Source organism: Genypterus blacodes, unplaced genomic scaffold (assembly GCF_046128005.1).
Source record: "Genypterus blacodes isolate CSIRO-AG114 ecotype Tasmania unplaced genomic scaffold, CSIRO-AGI_Gbla_v1 ptg000110l_1, whole genome shotgun sequence".
Lineage (NCBI taxonomy): Eukaryota > Metazoa > Chordata > Actinopteri > Ophidiiformes > Ophidiidae > Genypterus > Genypterus blacodes.
This window is the reverse complement of record NW_027466914.1, coordinates 1,339,614-1,358,758: the sequence shown is the minus strand read 5'-3', so window position 1 is coordinate 1,358,758 and position 19,145 is coordinate 1,339,614. Positions and strand designations below refer to the sequence as shown.

Below are 19,145 nucleotides of genomic sequence, written 5' to 3'. Positions count from 1 at the left end.
ATGCCTAAAGTGAACTAAAGACGCTTGTTTCACCTCAGGCGGATGAATATGACACCAGAGCTCAGTTCACCCAGCAAAATACTTCTTTTGGGTGAGGTGAACTGAGCTCCGGGCTAAGGGGGACAAAATGTACAATCAGTATTCCCCAGGACAACCCAGTGTCTACAGGTTCGTCCTGGTTATGCATGTGTTTGCATGTCTGATTGTCAGTTCACAAAAGCTACACTTGATGGCACTAAACCAATTTGCATTCATGTTGCAGTGGCCATTAGTAGAGTTAAGCTGTAGAGGACACTTCCTTAATATCACTTTTTACAGAATGTGTGTGTGTAGTTGGAGTTTAGGTAGAGGTAAATGTGAAAGAATTGGAATCTGCACAGTTGTCTATCATATAATACATTTCTGTGCTTATAAAAATTGTTTTGCATCAATCACAGAACATTACAATGATTGCCACTTACTGATACTGCGCTTTTGTGAGAAATCAACTTCAACATTGTGACCATACGCCTCTCATACATCTATAGATCGTCCTTAATGATGATCTTGGTAACATCAAAGGGAAGTTTATTAAAGATATGACAGCTGTCTGACCTTGTTGTTCTGAGCCTCCTCTAGATATTAATGTATGCAACTGAATGAGTGTTTAGCAGGAAAGTGCTGAAACCTGAGCTGAGTTCAAAAGCATCATCTTCCGAATTTATACTGAGGTTGTGCAGTATTAAACAATTTGACTGACACTCGACTGAGAGTGGAGCTACTTCAGTGGGTTTCTGGGGTTCATATGGTCGGCTCACTGTTGAGTAACTTGTTGGGGCTAGGTGAAATACATTCTTTCTTAATCTTGTGGAGTTGTTGCAGTCCTGGGACCACAAATTTCCCCACACAACACTAAGGGACATTTCAACAGACCCGGTCACACGAGAAGACATTATTCTCCTCACTGTCACACTTAGACTCACCTTTACAAATGAACAACTCATTTACAAAGGGACAAATTGTTGTTCAAGCATTAGAAATAATATTAAAGAAATAAAAAGCTGTGTGTTAAAAGTCTGAGTGTTGAAATTGTTGTGTTGTTGTGTTCACTGTAGTTTGAGCAATTTTGAATGTAGATTTAAGATGATATATGATATTATGATAAGCTATTCATTGTTTGTTTACCCTTTGTAGTATTCTTGACTTCACAGCAGGTTTAAGGGATCTATCTCACACATTGATTGCTGCTTCCCTTGTATTGATTTGGGCATAATGGAGATGTATTGATTATGGTAACATTTTAACATGTAACACAGAAATGAAATTTGATAAGTAAACGTCCCTGCCTGTGTCCTCATCAGAGTATTTTTGAACATGATCACAGGAAAGACCTTGGAAACTAAAAGCAAATGACTGCCACACTGTTTGTGGTTCAGTCACAACAGCATCAGGGCACAAACACCAAATGATCTGAGGTATTTCTCTGAGCAAAGATAAAAATAAAAGAAACTGTATCTGGCTAGTTGTCCCCCCCAGCCGCTCGCCCGCCCTCCCCCTCCTCTCTTTCTCCTATCTCTGTGTCCTTTCACTGCCATCACAGCCACAGGAAGGCCCTGGCAACCCGAAACACTGATATTATCTCTGTGCTCCTCATCTCTATCCTACGCTGTGTCGAAATCTTTCTTGCCCATCCCACAAAGGGAAACCGCTGGTGAACAACGGTCCACGGGCTGACGTCCGTTTCTGTGGGTAGACAACTTATGGTGTGTGGGGTGGCAGGTGCTACCGTGTTTTCCTTGGTTAAGGATGCAAAGGAGAATAAATGAGAATCACGATACTTAATGTTATTATCTTGTTTCTATGTTTATAAAGGAAGACATTGGTACACAAGTTGGTGGTTCTGCTAGTACCTACTGAGTCAAAATTGAAGGTTTTTCTACTTAAACAGGAAGACCTTTGTATTTAAATTAAGTTAGGTTAAGTTGAATTTAGATTTCTGTAGTTCTACAATGAAAACTAAGAAATAAGTGGAAATAGTTTTGGTTTATTTTGGAAAATGATTGACAAAGCAAATGTATCAGCATGAAATTATAAAACACACATCAAAACATTACAGATGATTTCTTCACTTATTGAAAATCATTTCAAGTAATCCCTCATTCAGAGACAAATATATTACAGATAGAGTTTTATACAGATAGAGCCTCCTGGATAGATTTAATTCAATCCCCCAACAAACCACAGGTTGTTGTGTAATCCTGTTGGGCAACAACACTTACAATCATCTCTGACAATGACAAGAAACGTCTGAGAGACGATTTGGCAATTTGTGTTAAATCAAATCCGATAACAAACCTGTTTACTTTGTGTTTTGAAGGGTCTGTAGGGACTATGGAGGTGTCGGATGATGCTGTGTACAATAATTACATTGATTTCGGATTGTCAAACATTTTAGTACACGGTCTAAAGCCTTTAGGTTCTCTTTCCAATCGTCCGGTATCTTAGACTAACATTTTACATTCATTTACATCATAAATCACTCTTAGACATTCATCACTCACTCCTAGATATTTGGACATGTCATTATTTAAGTATTTTGACATTCACTCTTGGAGTCTTAGACACAACAAAAGAACATCTGCATGCCTTCATGTACAGCATAAATGTGGTGGAGTCTCAGTTCACATCGCGTTCTCCACTGTTGCCTCATCCTGTGCTGCCTGTAGGTGTCGCTGTGACAGGATGTGTTTGAGAGTGTCCAGCTCCTGTGCGAGCTGCCCTATCCGGATCTGCAGCTTCTGGTTTTCCTCCTGCAGCTGCATGGCTCTCTGCTGGGTCACCACGATGCGCCTGCGGGCCTTGTCCCGGCTCTTCCTCACTGCAATGTTGTTCCGCTCACGTCGCAGGCGATACTCCGCACTGTCCTTAGTGATGCTCCTCTTGGCCACAGGGGCCCGCAAAGATGGAAGGAGGAAGGGGCAGAAGTCCTGGGGAGCAGAGAGGGAAAGATGACTGAAGTTGGAGGGAGGCAAGATGGTTCAGTGGTTCAGTGGGGGGCTAGATGAAGCTGATGAGGAACAGTTCAGCTAAAGAATCACTTTTTTCGATCATCTCCCACCTCTACAATTCATCTTTAGAGTAGAAAAACCCAAGAATCTCACACGTGGGACTGAATGGGGCAGTCTGTGCTGTATTCAGGATCAGAAACAACACTATAATCCTGTATCCAAAAATCATAATCAACCATAAATGGACAATGACTTCAGCCAGAGTTTTGAGCAAATAATACAATGTGAGGAGGAAGAAGAGAAGATCGAACCGTCTGCAGCCGAAAGTCACTTTTTTGCTTTTACTTTCATAGGGTTAGATAATTCATTTCAAAATATCCTTTATTTGACAAATTCTGACTTGTTTCTTTCCTGCTTCATTCTGCTGGTCGCCTTGTGTGTCTCATTCTGCAGATATCAACATTTAAGACAGAAAATTCTTGAAACTAAATTTCTCCTTTTAGAAACAGCCAGAATTAGACTCTTATGTATGTGAATTTAAAGAAGAAGAAAAAAACATTCATGACAAAATGACTTAATATTGGTCTTGGATTCTAATTTTTTACCACAACAAATTTAGCTGTTAGAAAAGTTCACATGTTAAGATTGGAAGAGTTTAACTTCAAATATTTATTTATATATATTATTATTTATTTATTATAATTTTAATAATAATACTTTGCATACTGAACTTATTGGTATATCTGAATCTTAGTGAAGACATTTGCTGATTGTAAAGTCAAAATGAGGTCACTCAATAATTACAATAAGTTCAATCCTTACACTTCCACAAACACACACACTTCCACACACACCCGTACCTGCTGAGCAGTGGCATGGCTCTGATGGTGGTTTGAGCTCCCCAGGTTCATGGTGTTGCTGAGGCAGGACGGGGTGTACGACAGGTACGGCAGCCCCATCATCTGTTCAGACATCCTGTCCTCACCGGCCCCCCTGACCAGACCCTGAGATGGACCGTATGACAGCATGTCCACCTGAGACATCTGAGTGTTCAGTCCAGCGTGGTTGGAAGTGGTGGGGTTCTGGGACTGGGTATGGTTTTGTCCTGGATATGAGCTGGTCCACTCCTGGATGACTGAGGACACCCTGGAATCACACATCTGTCGGGGATCAGAGGCAGAGTAAGGTTAAGTTTATTGTAAGTGTGAATTTTTGCAGGAATTTGTTTAAAAAAAAAGATTTTTTGGTCAGAAACCAGTGGAAATCTTTACAATAAATGCATTCAACTTACAAATTATATAATGCAAAGCCTCTTTTAAACACAAAACACAAAGTATTAATGATTATCAATCCTATAGAACCTGTGATTAGTTTACTTATCCACATATATTTGTATTTCACAGGTTTAAGGTCTAAATGTATCAATAAATCTATGTTTGACTTTTAACCACAAGAAGATGTTGAAGAAGTTCTGAGTCGGCTTACCATGACTGGTGTTTCCACAGACTACCCACAAACTGTCTGAATGTTCTCCAGGTTCCTCTGACTGTCTGACTGGAAATGAGCTGAGAGACAGACAGGTACTTCTCATCATCACACCATCACTTCCTCCCCCTCCTCTCTCTCTCTCTCTCTCTGTCTCCTTCTCTAGAAAGAAAGAAGAAAAAAATCAAGACTTGAACAGAAGACAAGAAAAAAATAAAAATAAAATAAATGTTATTAGATTGTGTGTGTTGACTTTTAATAGGAAAAGAAAAGAAAATGGCAACATATTTTAAATACAATTGTCTTGCGTAAATAAATGCAAACATATCTATTGTTGTCATTACTGTAAAACTACTTTTATAAGCAGTAGCTAAAACAACATAAGAGCACATTTTTTTCTGCCAGTAGCTCAAACTTTTCCCTTTGCGTGAATGTGAAAATTGTCCTCCTGCTGCTTCCGTAGTTGCAAGAAATCAAAATGGCTGCCTTTATTGACAACGTGAGTGCAACTTAGCTCCATGCTAGTTTAAACTTTTCTTTTCTAACTCCAGTACCTATTGCACATCATCGATCGTTTACAGATTATGCAATTTGTAACATTTTTTTTACTTTTACCTTAATGCGATTTAGATCACTGTTCTGTTAAGCTCAATCATGACTGACTAGTTAGCCCTCAGCTAACTCAGGCATGTTTGTAGTATTTAGCTCTCGGATTGTATTTCTGATATTTCATTCATTTTCTTACAGAGTTTAATCGATAGTGATTTGCCGAAGTCAGTACAGCTACTGAACACGCTAACGGAACAGGTAAGTTTTTGACTTTGTAACTGAAATGTTGGTGTTATCTATTATTCTATTATCGAGATAGATTTGGTAGAAATGGCGACTAAAAATAAGCTATTTTAAAGAAAACTTAATTTCCATTTATTTTGATCACTTAAGAAGCACTAAATCTGTCTTTCTCCTCTTAGTTGACTTCAGTCACGAGTCATGTCCGAGATCTGCTAACTAAAGTCAAAGACGGTGCGTTCAAGACCTCAAAGGTGAGCAAGAATTTTAGATTACTGTCGCAAACATGCTACCTCAGAATTGCAGCTGTCCTTTCTCAATAATAACCAAGTTTGTTGGCTGTTTGTTTAAAAAGACAACACTGATATTGTCTGTACTTCTTTCTGTGTAAAGTCTAAACCTAAATTGTCTCTCTGTCCTCCGTCTCTCCCTGGCAGGGTTTGTCCTTCTTGGACCTGCGGTATCACCTGCTGCTCTTCTACCTCCAGGACCTCACTCACCTGATCAGCATGAAGACTGAAGGAAGCCGGATCAAAGACAGCGGAGCTTTGGGCAGAATCGTCACCGTCAGAACGGTCTGACATCCACAGAAACAGAATGATGGTGATAGTACTGCTCATTCTTATCAAACGCTGACTGAACATTCTTGTCTCTTATTGTAGCTCCTGGAGAAGATGCGACCCCTTGACCACAAACTGAAGTACCAGATTGATAAACTGGTGCGCACAGCTGTAACCGGCAGTTTGGGTAAGATGAAGCATATTTAACATCCTGTGAAAGACATTTTACAGACATTGTGTGTCATAATTTCCAATTATTTTTGTTGCTTTTAGCTGCAAATGATCCCCTGCAGCTGAGACCCAATCCTGAGAATCTCGTCAGCAAAGTAAGATTCAGCGGGTCGAGGCTGTATTTTTATCCAGGCTATTTAACTTAAATATAATTAAATATATCATTGTGATTTTAATGTTCACGCCTTTGTTTCATTCGCAAAACAGCTGAATGAATCTGAGGAGTCTGGGGAGGAAGCTGAGGCGGACACAGCAGAGAAGAAAGCAGCCTTTAGTGGCAAGAAGTACGTGCCACCAAGGATTGCCCCCATGCATTATGGTAAGTCTCATTTCCTGTTGCTTCTTTAAGGAGCATTTTTTTTGCAACTATTGATTGGTAATCACCGGCCTGCCATCTCATCATTTTGCCTCCAGATGGCGACGTGACAGAAGCAGACAAAAAGAAGATGCAGGCAGAGCGTCAGCGGCGAGCGGCCCTGAGGAGCTCTGTGATCCAGGAGCTGAGACAGCAGTACAGCGATGCCCCCGAGGAGATCAGGGACCGGAGAGACTTCCAGACGGAGCGGGAGAGCCGGGATGAGATGCACAGGTTCTGCTCACCTTCTTTATGTGGTGTGATGAGAAAGAGAGGCATAGTTTGAAACACGTCATCTGTATGGGTTTGTTGATCTACGGCCCTAAACCCAAAGCAGAAGTAATCTACTCTTCACATGCAATTCATCTTCAAGAGTTAACTGAATCTTTTCCTTTCCTCCTCAGGAAGAGCTATGAGGAGTCCATGATGGTTCGTCTGAACATGCCAAAGCAACAGAAGAATTCCAGGAAGAGAGGCACGATGGGCATGTCGGGCCAGCTGAGCGGCATTACACACTTCAGCGACATCTCGGCGCTAACTGGCGGCGAGGGCGGGCAGGTGAGCGTCGTTGCCAATTCATTTGGAACGTTGGAATTCCGGATGTTAATAGGATCCAGATGTTTTATCAATCCGTTCTAATCTACCTCAGCCTGGGTTGGGAGAGGAATGTATCAGGAGGGAGGGAGGGAGGGCGTTTGGCTCAGGTAGTGCAAGAAATCCAGGTTGTAATGAAGCAGCAGTCCGCCTGGCCTCAGGTTACTGGGCTGATTCCATTTCTTGGCTTCTAAGAGCCTGGACTGAACCAAAGTGGGACAAGTGAGACAGACCAAACCATTTAGAACCACCAGAAGTAAACCAAACCGCTCTATTGCCCTCTGTCTCATTTCACTGTTTGTCATCATATTATCTAAGTGAGTAATTACTGGCCTGTCCCAAGCTGACAGATGAGGAAAGTAAGTTAATGTGAGAGGACTTGGGGGAAATCCAGGCGTAATGTTTGGCTTTTGTTCTAGACAACATTAGAAGCCACAAAAAGGATGCAGCTCATCTCCAGCCTCAGTGGATGGGAGCACTGTGGCTTGTCTGTGTTTTAAGTGATCAAACGCTCTTAAGATACCGGCTCACTTCCTCTTTACTCCCACAGGATGGGGATAACCTTCGACCCAAGAAAAAGAAGAAACCCATGAAGAAGAACACAAAGAGAAGAGGTGAGGGCGTTGTATTGTAGCAGAGTATAAATCACTTGGTGTCTTGTCTACATACTGTGAACACATGTTCTTGTGTGCAGTCAGTGTTCCTTTCTTCTTCATCACACGCCCAGTTATGCACTACTGAACTACAGGAAAGCAGCATCAGTGCCTTTATCTGCTTTGTAACCATCCTTCACTTCCTGTCTATGCAGCATTCAAGAAGCACAGATAGAAGAACTGTCGTGCCAAGGTCACTGAGAACGAGAGATGACAGCTGAGTTTCTGGCATCCAAAAATTAACTTTATCAACTATTACATTTCCTAATCGTGTATTGATTTCTGTGATACATGTTCTGCTCACTGAATAAAGTTTTTATCAAGAACTGAATGTTGTCTTTCTTGTATATCCAACTATTCTACATGTGCATAAGGTAATATACGTTGCTGGCCGTTAGATGGTACATGACATACCTTTGATATCGGCCCTTTAGTGTGCAGCATGGTCTGTATATGAGGGGTCAGGTCATCTCCAGCCTAAATGATATAGCAAATGCTCTCCTTTGTTGTCATACAACTTCACGGTCCAGGCATTTATCACTTAAATGTACCAAGTTGCTAATGGTTTGTTTCCAAAAAACAGCCTGACAAGAGAATCACATCCATTACTATATCCAACATTTAACTAACATTCTCTATCCAGAACAAAGCCACAGAGACAAACCATCATTTTTACACAATGTCTTTATTTTTTATTTTTTTCTAATTACAGACTCATGGGTTAAAAATAAAAATAAAAAAGCAAAACATTTGTTCAAACCCCACTCCCCCTTTCAAAAAGAAAAGTCTCCACACAGACCCCCACTCTTTTCCTTCCCCCGCCCTAGAATAACCAGCTCTGTCTCACTCCAATTATTAAATTAATAACCAATGTTAGCTCCCCTAGCCTTCCTCAGACAAGCCGTGACTGCACTGCACCCAGTCAGAGAAAGGGGGCGTCCTACGGTTTCGCCCTGGTGCACCCCCAAAAATCACCCTGGTCTCTGGTCCTGCCTTCCTCACTCGCACGCAAACTTGCCTGCCTGCCTGCCGCCCCGCTATGTTGGCTTCAGCTCTCTGTATAGAAATCATGTGTTGAGTGGACTGTGCTGCGTGTGTGTATGTGTGTGGAACTGGTGTTTGTTTGTGTGTGTGTGTGTATGTGTATGATGTGTGCACGTGTGAGTGAGTTGAAGTGCGAAAGGACTAAAAGCGTCATCAGCGTTTGCTGTTGTAGTAAATGCCCCCCGCAGCAGGCCTGTGGTCGCCCTGCCCCCCTCCACCGCCCCCCCACACGGACAGGATGGGGTGAGTGTGCATAGCGGGAGCAGAGAGAGAGAGAGATGCGGCGGAGACAGTGGGGGGGGCCTGCGCCACCTGGGGAGGGGTCGTCAGCCTCCACTGGTCCTGAAACCTGAAACGACAAGAAGTGGTCTAATATACAGAGAGAGGAGGGGTAAGGGGGGGCAGGGGGAAGAGGAGGAGGAGGGGGGACGGGAGACAAGGAGCACAGAGGAGGAGGAAGGAAGAGGAACAGGAGGGAGGAGGGGATGGAGGGATTTGCAAGAAATAAAAGCACTGAGGCCTGTCAAAACCATTTTTTAAAAAAAGGGGGGGAAAGCTGTGGCCAAGGTGGAGCGGGTGGTGACAGGTGACAGGTATGGAGGGGGGGACAGGTGGGCGGACGAGTGTGTCCCCCTGCCCGACCCCGAACAAAAAGAGATGCTTGTGTGATCACGCAAGACACCAAAGACCACCGTCCGAACGATGGCGGAGGGATGGGAGGGAAAAAAAAGAGGAGAACAAAAGAGGTGAGATGGGAGAGGGGACGAAAGGCACAGAGGAAGAAGAGGAGGGGGTCAGGGGTCAAGGGTAAGGTGGGGTGATGATATGCTCCAGTAGCACACACCTAAAAATAAAAAGACACCAAACAAACATTGGGACTAGCTGGAGTTTCACACATGTACGATACATTAAAACATAAAAAAAAAAAAAAGAACAAAACAAAATATGGACATAAGCCCCGCCCCCTCCCGCCATTTAAATAAAGGCAAGCCTCTTTTTTTTCTGCATTGGGTGGTGGTGGAGGGCGAGCTGTGTTGATGATGTGAAAGCAGGAGGTCACAGCCAGACCAAAGGAGACACATCTGCAGCCTGAGATACCATCTTCTCTCTCTCTTTTTTTCCTCTTTTCTCCCCCCCCCCCCCATAATCCCGCCCACCCCGCCCCCTTCTTTTTTTCCACTTTTTTCTTTTCTTTTTCTTTTTTTTTCCAAAAAAACCCCAACAAAAGTGAAGAAAAAACAAAGAAAACAAAATTTGCCACCTCATCCTCCCCCTCCAATGGCCAACTTATACCTTACCAGGGGCGACCGCATCAACCTGCTCACACGCACGCTCACACACAATCGCACACTTCGGCCCAGTCAGTTTCTCTGTCCAGGAGCAGTTTTTTTTTTGTCTTTTTTTTCTCTTCGGGGGGGAGGAGGGGGGAGAGGGAAGGAGAGGGGGGGGGGGGGGTCCTTCTTTTATTGATGGGGAGGGACTGTATTTTTTTTGTTTTTTCTCTCTTTTTTTTTTTAAACGGGAACAAAGAGGGAGAAAGTTGATAGTAAAGGGGAGTAACTGGGGAGGGGGGGGTGGGGTGGGTGTGTTTAGTAAGGGGAATACCACGATGTTGTTCGCCCTCGGCCCCTGGAAAAGAGAGAGAAAAAGAGGGTGAGTTTTTTTCTGGTTTGCTTTAGAAGACGGACACCCATTTCCAGGTGCGATGTTGTATAATAGGTATGCGCGCGCGCGCGTGTGTGTGTGTGTGTGTGTGTGTGTCTGTGTGCGTGTGTGTGATTGTGGGCAGAGAAAGGGTCTGCTGAAATTTTGGTCCTAGAGGTAACCTAAGGGGAGGGGGGGGGGGGGGAATGGAGATCAATCACATAATTGCTAGGTAAGCGCTCACAAATGACTGGAAAGACAAACCAGCTTAACGGTATTGTGCCTTTGGTAGAACATCGCTCTGCATTACAATAAGTCAATTTGTTCTGGAGGAATGGACTACAGTGCTGAAAGAAGCTGAACGCAGCTTTGCCAACAGAGGAAACGTCTTCAATTTCCAAATATTACACTAATGCTGAGTGTGTGTGTGTGTGTGTGTGTGTGTGTGTGTGTGTGTGGGTGAGGGGACAGCAAAGGCACTCTCTCTCCCTCTTTCTCTCTCTCTCTGTCTCTCTGTGCGAGAGCCGCCTCTGGGGTCACTGTAGGGAAAGACCTTGAGGACAAACAGCACCACATACACAGTATACCCCCATCAACAGACAGTGCACACATGTATGTATAGAAGCACATACATACATACATACATACACACCTGGCAATTTTTGGGACAGGACATGGTTCTTTCGGTACACACACTCAACACACTGTCCAGCGCACACACGCAAAGCCAGGAAACAGCATGTCTTCCACACACAACACACTCTCCCTAAACACACACACAGCGTTCAGTGGCATTTAACACAAGAGGTCACACTGGGGCTGACACCAGTGGTGGGCTAGGCTAGATGCTGTGGTCAGGCTGCAGTAATGGACCCTCGTTTCTGGGAGTGAACACTGTGAGGTTCAGTCTGAGGTCGGGTGAGTGTGTATGCATGTGTGACCATGGACATGCACAGACAAAAAAAACACAAAAACACAAAAACAGAAAGGGTTCTTCCACATTATGAATGTGGGACCATCTGTCAAAATCCAATCAAAACCTTGGCTTTCCCCCATCTGTGTGTGTGTGAGCTTGGGAAGGTGACATCAACATTAAGAGCATCGATCACACCCAGCTAAGATACAGTTTGGAACCAGAGCACAACTTCTCCAGTGTTTGAAAACAGAGTTCTCTTTGTTCTCTGGGTGTCAGATGGTGTCATCCGTTTGCTTCTCCACACTGAATGTCATACACAGCCGGACTCATTATCACAACCAAGCACTGATGCACCTCCCCAAACCCACAGTGGTTCAAGGCAAGGTTTTGAATTGGAACATGATTTGGTCAACATGGACACACAGGACAAGGCACTGGTGAAGAAGACTCATTTGATTCTTGGTGACAAGCTCCTGATGTGGCAACCAGCCGGAACGTTCAGTTAGAGTGCAATGACCCTTGGTTGTTTCCTGGTCACGGCATCGTTTGGTCAGATTTGCCAGCGTAGTTAACACGTTTGGCAAATGCACTGCCGTCTAGAAGCACGAGTATCAGACTAAAGTACTGAGGGCATCAACGATTCAACTGCTTAGACTTAGACAAGTTCTTAGCCAGGTGAACGGCGTGTTCAGAACATTTGTTCCTTCTTCCTCGTCGAACTGTTGGGAGTTAGATCAGTCGAGGTAGATCTGAGAAGACAATAAGTACATAACCTCTTCTGCAGCTGGGATTCCAAATCTTTCATTTCGGGAACTCAAATTCCACCCCAGCCAAACAGAACTTCATACTTCAGAGCTCGCCGTCTCTGTTGCCTGTGAGAGATCACCCAACATGCTGTATCAAATATAAGAGGACGCGCTCGTAAACTATTTTCTATCAACACTTTTAGCTGCCGGAGGCTCGACTAAATAACATGGTGAAATCAAAAACCCTTCAGCTTCACCTCAGGCCTGTGTGTGACCTTGTCCTGCTGCGAGGCCAAATCCCAGTAAGTGCCAAGTGAGTAAATTGACAGGGTTAGGGTTTCTGGTATGTGGAGAAGTGGCAGGAGTAAGTACACAGTGATAAGAGAGATTCTGACCTTGAGGCTCTGACACTTTTTCAGACAAAAGAATGAAGAGATGTAACCTATTGTGAGAAGCCTCGCGGAAAGAGGCTACAAAAAAAAAAAGAGGAGTGAAACTATGTGGCAACCGTATCAGCAAAGCAAAGACCAGGCTGGGAGTTTAGAGACATCTGAGCCAACCTGTCGTCAGAAAACAGTTTCTGTATTATTCCCTTTATACACAGAAGGTCAAAGTAAAGGTGTTTCACAACAAGGATGTAGAATCAGAATCTCTCTGTGGCAAAGCGCAGAGCGTGCATGTGTGAGGTTGGCATGCCGATCCTCATGCTTGGCATCAAATCGCTGTTTGAGTCAACACAAAACAACAAGGCTCCACTCCTCACTACTGTGAGGTCCAGGGGTTGGGTTTCTCTGTAGCCTTGGCTCGCCCCTGCTTACAAGAGCCGGTCCACAACCTGCACCACGGGTCACTCACACTTGCCCCCAAAGCAGCATCTGACACGATCTGCACCATTGTTTCATCTCTTCTAACAGGGTCATGCTGCGCTCAGGCTAAAAGCTCAATCCCGTATCGTAAACATTCGGTTCAGTTATGAAGAGCTCCAATTTTAGAACTACGTTCAGACTGCAGACCAACACTGTGGAGAGCTTATAGACTGATCAACACCAGGGATTTTTGACATCTAACAGAGAGACGAGTAAAGGCAGACTAGCTTGGCGGTTTAACACATGAATCTATGGAACACTACACCCAAACGCTCAGCAGGCCAATTTAAGGGATTCTCCACCTAGATCCCAAACCTCACACTTAAGCAAAACATCTCCCATCTCTTAAGCTACACAGTTACAAATCCCAGCTACCAGAGCGTGGCACCCGCACCTTTGGGTGATCAGCATGCTGTAGGAGATTGTGTCGGCACTGACTCAAACATAGATTCAACAGAGAGTGAATGTGCAGCCGGGTGAGAGCAGATAGATGTGCGGTGTCTGTTTGCCCCCAATGAAATGATAATGTGTGATGTGGCATGCGTCAAGCCCTTGGAACACACAACCCATGTGAGGTGATTTACAACCTGTCCATGAGACGTGTGTGTGTGTGATCAGAATAGAGCCTTTAACATAATCGCTTTAAAAGCAGACTCTGATGAGAAGGTAAATGGAGATTTAAATGTCAGTATTCAAGTGAGAAATGATCAGTATGAGTGATCTGCTGGTTTCCTTCTCTTCAGCTTCCAGCACTGTACCCGGCCCTCTGTACTTACCTTCTCTGCCCCAACACAAAATCTATTTTCTTGTTTCAACCTTTTCCTGCACAAATCTCCCCTATCCAGTGATCTGACCCTGGTTCATCTATTCAATGCTACTATCACCATGTTGTGCATCTAGTTTCTCTGTCCCTATCCAGACACATTAGTTAGTCTGGTGTCAGAGCTGCCTTCACCCTGTTCTCTCCCCATGTCAAGGAAACAGCTGCGGTGACTTCTCATTCAGCTCCCTGTCCTGTCCTACTCTTCCATCTTCCGTGAAAGGAGTGATGTGAAATGCATTCAGGTGCTGTGTAGAGAGAGGAGGTGTGGCGCTGGCTTACCTGAAGGCCCGTCCTCTGCCCCTGGGTGGTGTGTAGCCACTGTAATATCGTGCACGTGATGAGAAGCTTCCCCCTCGTGATCGGAAGCGAGCCCGGGGAAACCCGCGGTCTGTGGTGCTGATACCTGGTCTGTTTGTTCTCTTAGCGCCCACCTGAGTAGGAAGATTGAGAAAAGGACAGTTACACACCCTATCTGGACTGCTGTGACTCTTAAACCTTGTGTCTAGATTTGAACGTGATTCTTTTAGAAACGTGCAGGAAGTTACAGCTTCCTTTCTTTCAAAAATAGATAGTTACATCAGCACAACACACTCACTGTTCTGCTTCATTAACATTGATTGTTTTAACACGTATAATGCTCTGCAGCACATCCAGCCACTGGCATACATGAGTGAGAAAGTTTAACCGGACATAAATCAAGCTGTTGGGCAGCAGGCTGCATAGTTTATAGTCGTCCAACGCTGCAGTGCAGTCAGAGCTCTGTTCAGTCCATGCTGTAAGCTGTGATCTTTATTTGACAAGCTGTACAGTATCTTGTGCAATCCTACACAGACGAGGGTCACATCAGGTGAACAAAGGTAACAGACTTGTTAATGAACCCGAGGGTTCAACAATGGTCATCTTACAAGTATCTGGAGGCTTCCAGGCTCACACCTCTATTGAGCAGCGAGCTGAAGTACTCACTCAACCACTCAGAGAGGATGGGTACGACCCCACCCAGTACATTGATCAAAGAAGCTTTGATCAAGCCTTTTATCCTCTGATATAATAGCAGTACTCACTGGTGATACTTGCAGCAAGTATCCAGTATTGTTAGCTTGATTGGTTTTGGTCCATTTTGCATGATCGCATGTAATTGTATCATGGTAACTTCATCTTGTTTGACGACTTGATGTGAGAGTGACCGAGCCCCTCCCTTTAGGAACAAACCCCCCACTCTCTCCCTTTCTTATCTTACCTTTATCTGCCTTCCTCTGAACAGGGACTCGTCTAAAGCCATGGCTGTCCTAACAGACTCCTTGTCTGCAAACTCAATATAAGCAAACCTGGAAAAGAGACAGAAGATTACAATTAGCAGCGGTCACTGAACTGCAGAGAAAAAAATAAATCAACTGCAGCCTCTTCTACAAAGCCCCAGACATCATACATCAACATCATGCAGGGTGAGTTCAAAGAAAACTCAAATGGTTTAAAAATACTGAGGCACAGTAGGAAGACGATACAAATATTTAAAAAAAAAAAAGAGAAGTGAATTTCACTGAATACAGCAACTACAAAACAATTAATCAACACATTCACAAGGCTTTGTTGTGATCTATACTGTGAATGTGTGATTGATGCAATTTAAGTTTCTTTGATCCATGTTCATTCACGTTGTGACAACATTGGGTTATAGTGTGTATTCTGAGGTGGCATGTGCCCTATGAGCCTTCTGTAAGTCAACACAACGTTTTTTCACAGCCAGGATTTTCACTCATCATGGCAGGAAAAGCACAGGTGTAATTAAATATATGCAAACGCTCAGCTACATCCAAGTGTGTGAGGATGCCAGTGAGCCAACATTCATAACATCAAGACCCTGGCACTGAAATGCCGAGGAGGAGGAAAGACATGTGATTTTTTTCATTTCAGTTTTGCTTTTTGCTGCCAGTATGACAGCAGCAATGTGATCAGAAATGGTGTCAACAGCTGCACATGGGGGAAAAAGGGTAAGTATGATGTCATCCTTACCCTTTGGGATGCCCTGTGTATTTATCACATAGGATAGTGACTCTATTAACTGAACCGCAGCCATGGAAGTGAGCCTCTAGCTCCTCCGCCGTAGCACCGTAATCCACCTGAGGGTAAAAACAACAGACATTCAATTTCAACTCTAAAACTGTCTGTGTGTGTGTGAGAGCAAGTTTTTAGCGAGTCATAGTAGTTTGTAATGGAGTGTAGAGAGTGAATGGCATTATGATTCTGTTCCTGCATCACCTCAGCAGTTGAAATGCGTCAAATATGTAAGAAATTACTCACATTTCCAACATAAATAGATCGGCCATCTGCTTCCATCTTTTCCTCGATGGACATGATGACAGGGCCAACTGCACAAGAGAGAGAGACAAGACAAAATATATTTTCTTAAAAGTTCATTTTGGTTGTGGCACATTAACTGGCAAGCCACTTAACAATAAGGGCTTGGTTTACTATGGTTGGTCATGCATTATGTTTTCTACAGCACGACTACTTCCTACTTTAATTCACATTATTCTCTGTGGTGTGTATCTTTAGTAGCATATTCGGGTTTTTGTGAATAACTTACTTAACAAATATAATAATAACGTGTAAAAACTCATTCTTGTACTTTGAGACACTGTACATTAGCCTAACAGGAAAATGTTACCAGAATGACTTTATTAGCAACCAAACTACATGCGCACCCACAGAACTCATTTGCAGTGGAGGGGTAATCTGTTATTGATTCTTAAGCTTTAGTGTTATTGACCACAGACTGTGACCATTTCCAGTCACAATGAACTGTATTGAAACTGCAAATTGTATTTCTTGTGAAAGAGTAAAAAGGTTCAAGAACAATTATTGACGGCAGATCAAATGCATTTATCAATGAAGTGCCATAGCGAGACCAACTAGCCCCCAGCTACATGAGTGTATATAGGATCACATACCTGGTGGGGGACTGAGATTCATCTGTTTCTCCACCTCGTTCTGTAGCTCCTTCAGCTTCTCTGCTTCTTCCTCCATTTCTCTTACACGGGCTTTGATTGCCTCCAGCTCCTGAAACACAAACGCAGCAATTAGTCAAAGCACAAAGTCAACAATCCAATGCCAACAAGTCACTAATAGGATAATAAACATGCTATGTGAATGAAAGACGGCCTCGCAATAGTCTGTAGAAAACAATATGACCAAACCACACGAGATTGCAAATTGAAATTGATCACAAAAGCTGCCAATTCCCAACTGCACACTTAAAAGGTGGCACAGCAGGGACGCTGCACTCCTCAATTCTCTTCCTTGCTCCACTATATTAACCGAAATGCAGTCTTTACTCTACAAAATCAACCTGAACCAGACCCAGGTGGTGATGGAGGTCTGAGGAATTCCAGAAAAGCACGGTCAGAAAAATAGTTTCCCTTTTTAACAGAGGGCTGGCCGACTCCTCACACGCCAGCGGACCCTCCTGTCTGACAGTGGTGCACTGCAGCATAGTGGGAGTCACTCCAGTTCCATCCAGGGCTACTGGCTGTGATGACAGGATTGGTTTGTAGCAGTCAATGGCAGCGTACATCTGAATGCAGGGACACACACAGACTGTGCTCACCCCCAAACTGTGATCACACCGATAGGGATTTAACCTGTTCACGAGAGCGTGACAACTGCTTTAAACCAGACATAACTGCTATATGATGAGGTGATGGAGAGACCATACCCCACATTAATAGTTTGTAGCATCCGCTGTGGCTTCTAGGATTCTCTGTCGCATATTGAGAGCAGGGTCTTGCCCTCCCTCGGCTCCTCCCGTCCTCCTTGCTCCAGCGAAACATTGAGAGATGCGAACCCAGCCCCTCAAATACCGCAGCCCCCTGCTCCTGCGTTGCACGCCGTTCTCCCTCGCTCGTCGACAAGCATTGCCACCGCCTCCACCCGGTCAAACTGCACAGACACCGACAGCGTGTGCACAAACATGCGGTGGCTGCAGATTGTACAAAACGGCCTGAATGTCCGCCCATGAGCCCCAGACAACGAGCCTCATGCCCCAATGATGCACGACACAACACAATGTCCACAACACACGACAGGGGCCGTCTGCCATTTCCACTCTAGCTCAGAAAAGCCAATAAACCCGTCGGTGTAGCCTTTACACTCAATGGTATTAAGTCTACTTAGCAAGCTCACCAAATCCGGAATTTTATCTCGTACCAGGCGCCAACGGTTGGCAGATGACCGTTTGGCTGCAGGAAGATGCTAGCGCTCGAGCCAAGCTAACCTACTACCAGTCACTGCCATGGCTGCAGGCACGAGCGCTAGAAACGCAGAAGTCAGCACACGGAGAGACTCAAGAGCAAACCGACGTATTTACCGTCAGCAAGTTGCCTTCTCCAGCAGGTAGACTCGCACTGCGGCGGCTAATGGCGGCGGCCTGTCCTGCCCTCGCCCCTGACTGTCTCTGTCTTACATTTTTTGCGACGAGAATTTTTTCCCCCACCGGCTTGTGCGGCTCCCTGGCGCAGAGAAACTGGCGCCGCTGTTGCGCCAAGATGGCTGCCAGGAGCACGCATGTCACCACCCATTTCTACTGCACTGCGTGAACCACAATGGCGGTCAATACCGACTGAGCGAAAGCAGTAACGTACACAGCATGTGACACGAGATTTATGAAAGAGTGCCGAACCAAAAGCCGCTTTCATGCACAAAGAACACCGAGTAAACCATAACGTGCCCTGGTTTTAATGCGGGCTCCTATCGTTAAAACAATGCCCTTCACTCACCGGATCCTCGATCGCGGCCTCTCCTTCTTCTAGTCCCGGTTCCTCGTCACCGACACCCTGGTCTTCCAACTCAGGATGTCCGGGGTCTGAATCGAGTAGAGATTCCTCCGTGAGTCCATTACCGAATTCCGCCATCGCCGTGTTCCCGCTGTACCAACGCGCCTCGTGGTCGAACCAACGTTGCAGGCCCCTACTCACACACAAGGGGGTAGAGTGAGCGGGGCGGCGAAAAGAAAAAACGGCGGAAAACGCCGCTTAGTAAAGTTAAAACGGGAAATAAAATGCCAGACTCTGTCCCAGCTACTAATCAAACAGCATAGCACGATGCTCGGGGACTACTATTACACTCGATATCTGGTAGTAACGCTCCCAAATGACGGCAGCTAACCTAGTTTATTTACTTAAACGTGTGTATAAAAAGGCGAGGAGTCTACGCGAGGTGTCCCTTCAGTTCAGAAATGGAAGCCAGGGGCGGAGCCATGGAACACTGCGGGCGTAAAACACCCAATCCGATTCGCCAAGGGAAGATTCCAGACAAACCTCGTGGGTGTCTTCTGTGTTTCTATTGGCTGGTGGAAAAACTACGTTGCCGTCCCCGTTTCGCATGTGTGCCTTTGATTGGATCATATTCCTGCCAATCAGCAGCCTTTCGTTGTAGATGTAGGCTGACAAACCCAGTG

At 44.7% G+C, this 19,145-nt stretch overlaps 3 protein-coding genes across 4 annotated transcripts; 1 reads left to right on the top strand and 2 right to left on the bottom strand.

Annotated features, from left to right (window-relative positions):
- Nucleotides 1-2,195: 2,195 nt before the first annotated feature.
- cebp1 (CCAAT/enhancer binding protein (C/EBP) 1) lies at nt 2,196-4,538 on the bottom strand. The gene is made up of 3 exons (XM_076161113.1): nt 4,473-4,538; nt 3,848-4,147; nt 2,196-2,966 (listed from the first exon to the last, which is right to left on the bottom strand). Exons 1-3 carry the CDS (start codon nt 4,473-4,475, stop codon nt 2,661-2,663), a joined length of 609 nt encoding a protein of 202 aa, XP_076017228.1. The 5' UTR covers nt 4,476-4,538; the 3' UTR covers nt 2,196-2,660.
- A 383-nt stretch (nt 4,539-4,921) lies between these two features.
- On the top strand, nt 4,922-7,980 carry ngdn (neuroguidin, EIF4E binding protein). Its single transcript, XM_076161106.1, has 11 exons — nt 4,922-4,971; nt 5,220-5,279; nt 5,444-5,515; nt 5,699-5,836; nt 5,924-6,008; nt 6,095-6,147; nt 6,260-6,371; nt 6,467-6,641; nt 6,812-6,965; nt 7,552-7,615; nt 7,810-7,980. The coding sequence occupies exons 1-11, from the start codon at nt 4,951-4,953 to the stop codon at nt 7,827-7,829; spliced, it is 954 nt and encodes a 317-aa protein (XP_076017221.1). The 5' UTR covers nt 4,922-4,950; the 3' UTR covers nt 7,830-7,980.
- Nucleotides 7,981-8,769: 789 nt separating this feature from the next.
- pabpn1 (poly(A) binding protein, nuclear 1) lies at nt 8,770-18,944 on the bottom strand. 2 transcript variants are annotated; one of them, XM_076161086.1, is made up of 7 exons: nt 18,466-18,944; nt 16,642-16,750; nt 15,992-16,059; nt 15,704-15,810; nt 14,931-15,018; nt 13,973-14,124; nt 8,770-9,047 (listed from the first exon to the last, which is right to left on the bottom strand). In XM_076161086.1, exons 1-7 carry the CDS (start codon nt 18,598-18,600, stop codon nt 8,852-8,854), a joined length of 855 nt encoding a protein of 284 aa, XP_076017201.1. In that variant the 5' UTR covers nt 18,601-18,944; the 3' UTR covers nt 8,770-8,851. The 2 variants fall into 2 exon arrangements, with proteins under 2 accessions (XP_076017201.1, XP_076017200.1); XM_076161085.1 differs by lacking the exon at nt 8,770-9,047 and adding an exon at nt 9,522-10,327 and having other exon boundaries at nt 18,466-18,942.
- Nucleotides 18,945-19,145: the final 201 nt, after the last annotated feature.

Bases quoted from the DNA above. Each gene is read 5' to 3' on its own strand.
- cebp1 (XM_076161113.1), bottom strand. The intron at 2,967-3,847 runs GTACGGGTGTGT...TCTGCTCCCCAG, and splicing joins GCCATGCCACTGCTCAGCAG to GACTTCTGCCCCTTCCTCCT.
- ngdn (XM_076161106.1), top strand. From the start codon at position 4,951: ATGGCTGCCTTTATTGACAAC. The intron at 6,642-6,811 runs GTTCTGCTCACC...TTTCCTCCTCAG, and splicing joins AGCCGGGATGAGATGCACAG to GAAGAGCTATGAGGAGTCCA. The intron at 6,966-7,551 runs GTGAGCGTCGTT...TTACTCCCACAG, and splicing joins CTGGCGGCGAGGGCGGGCAG to GATGGGGATAACCTTCGACC.
- pabpn1 (XM_076161086.1), bottom strand. From the start codon at position 18,600: ATGGCGGAATTCGGTAATGGACTCACGGAGGAATCTCTACTCGATTCA. The intron at 15,811-15,991 runs GTGAGTAATTTC...TTTTACCCTCAG, and splicing joins GATCTATTTATGTTGGAAAT to GTGGATTACGGTGCTACGGC. The intron at 14,125-14,930 runs GTAAGATAAGAA...CTTCCTACTCAG, and splicing joins TCAGAGGAAGGCAGATAAAG to GTGGGCGCTAAGAGAACAAA.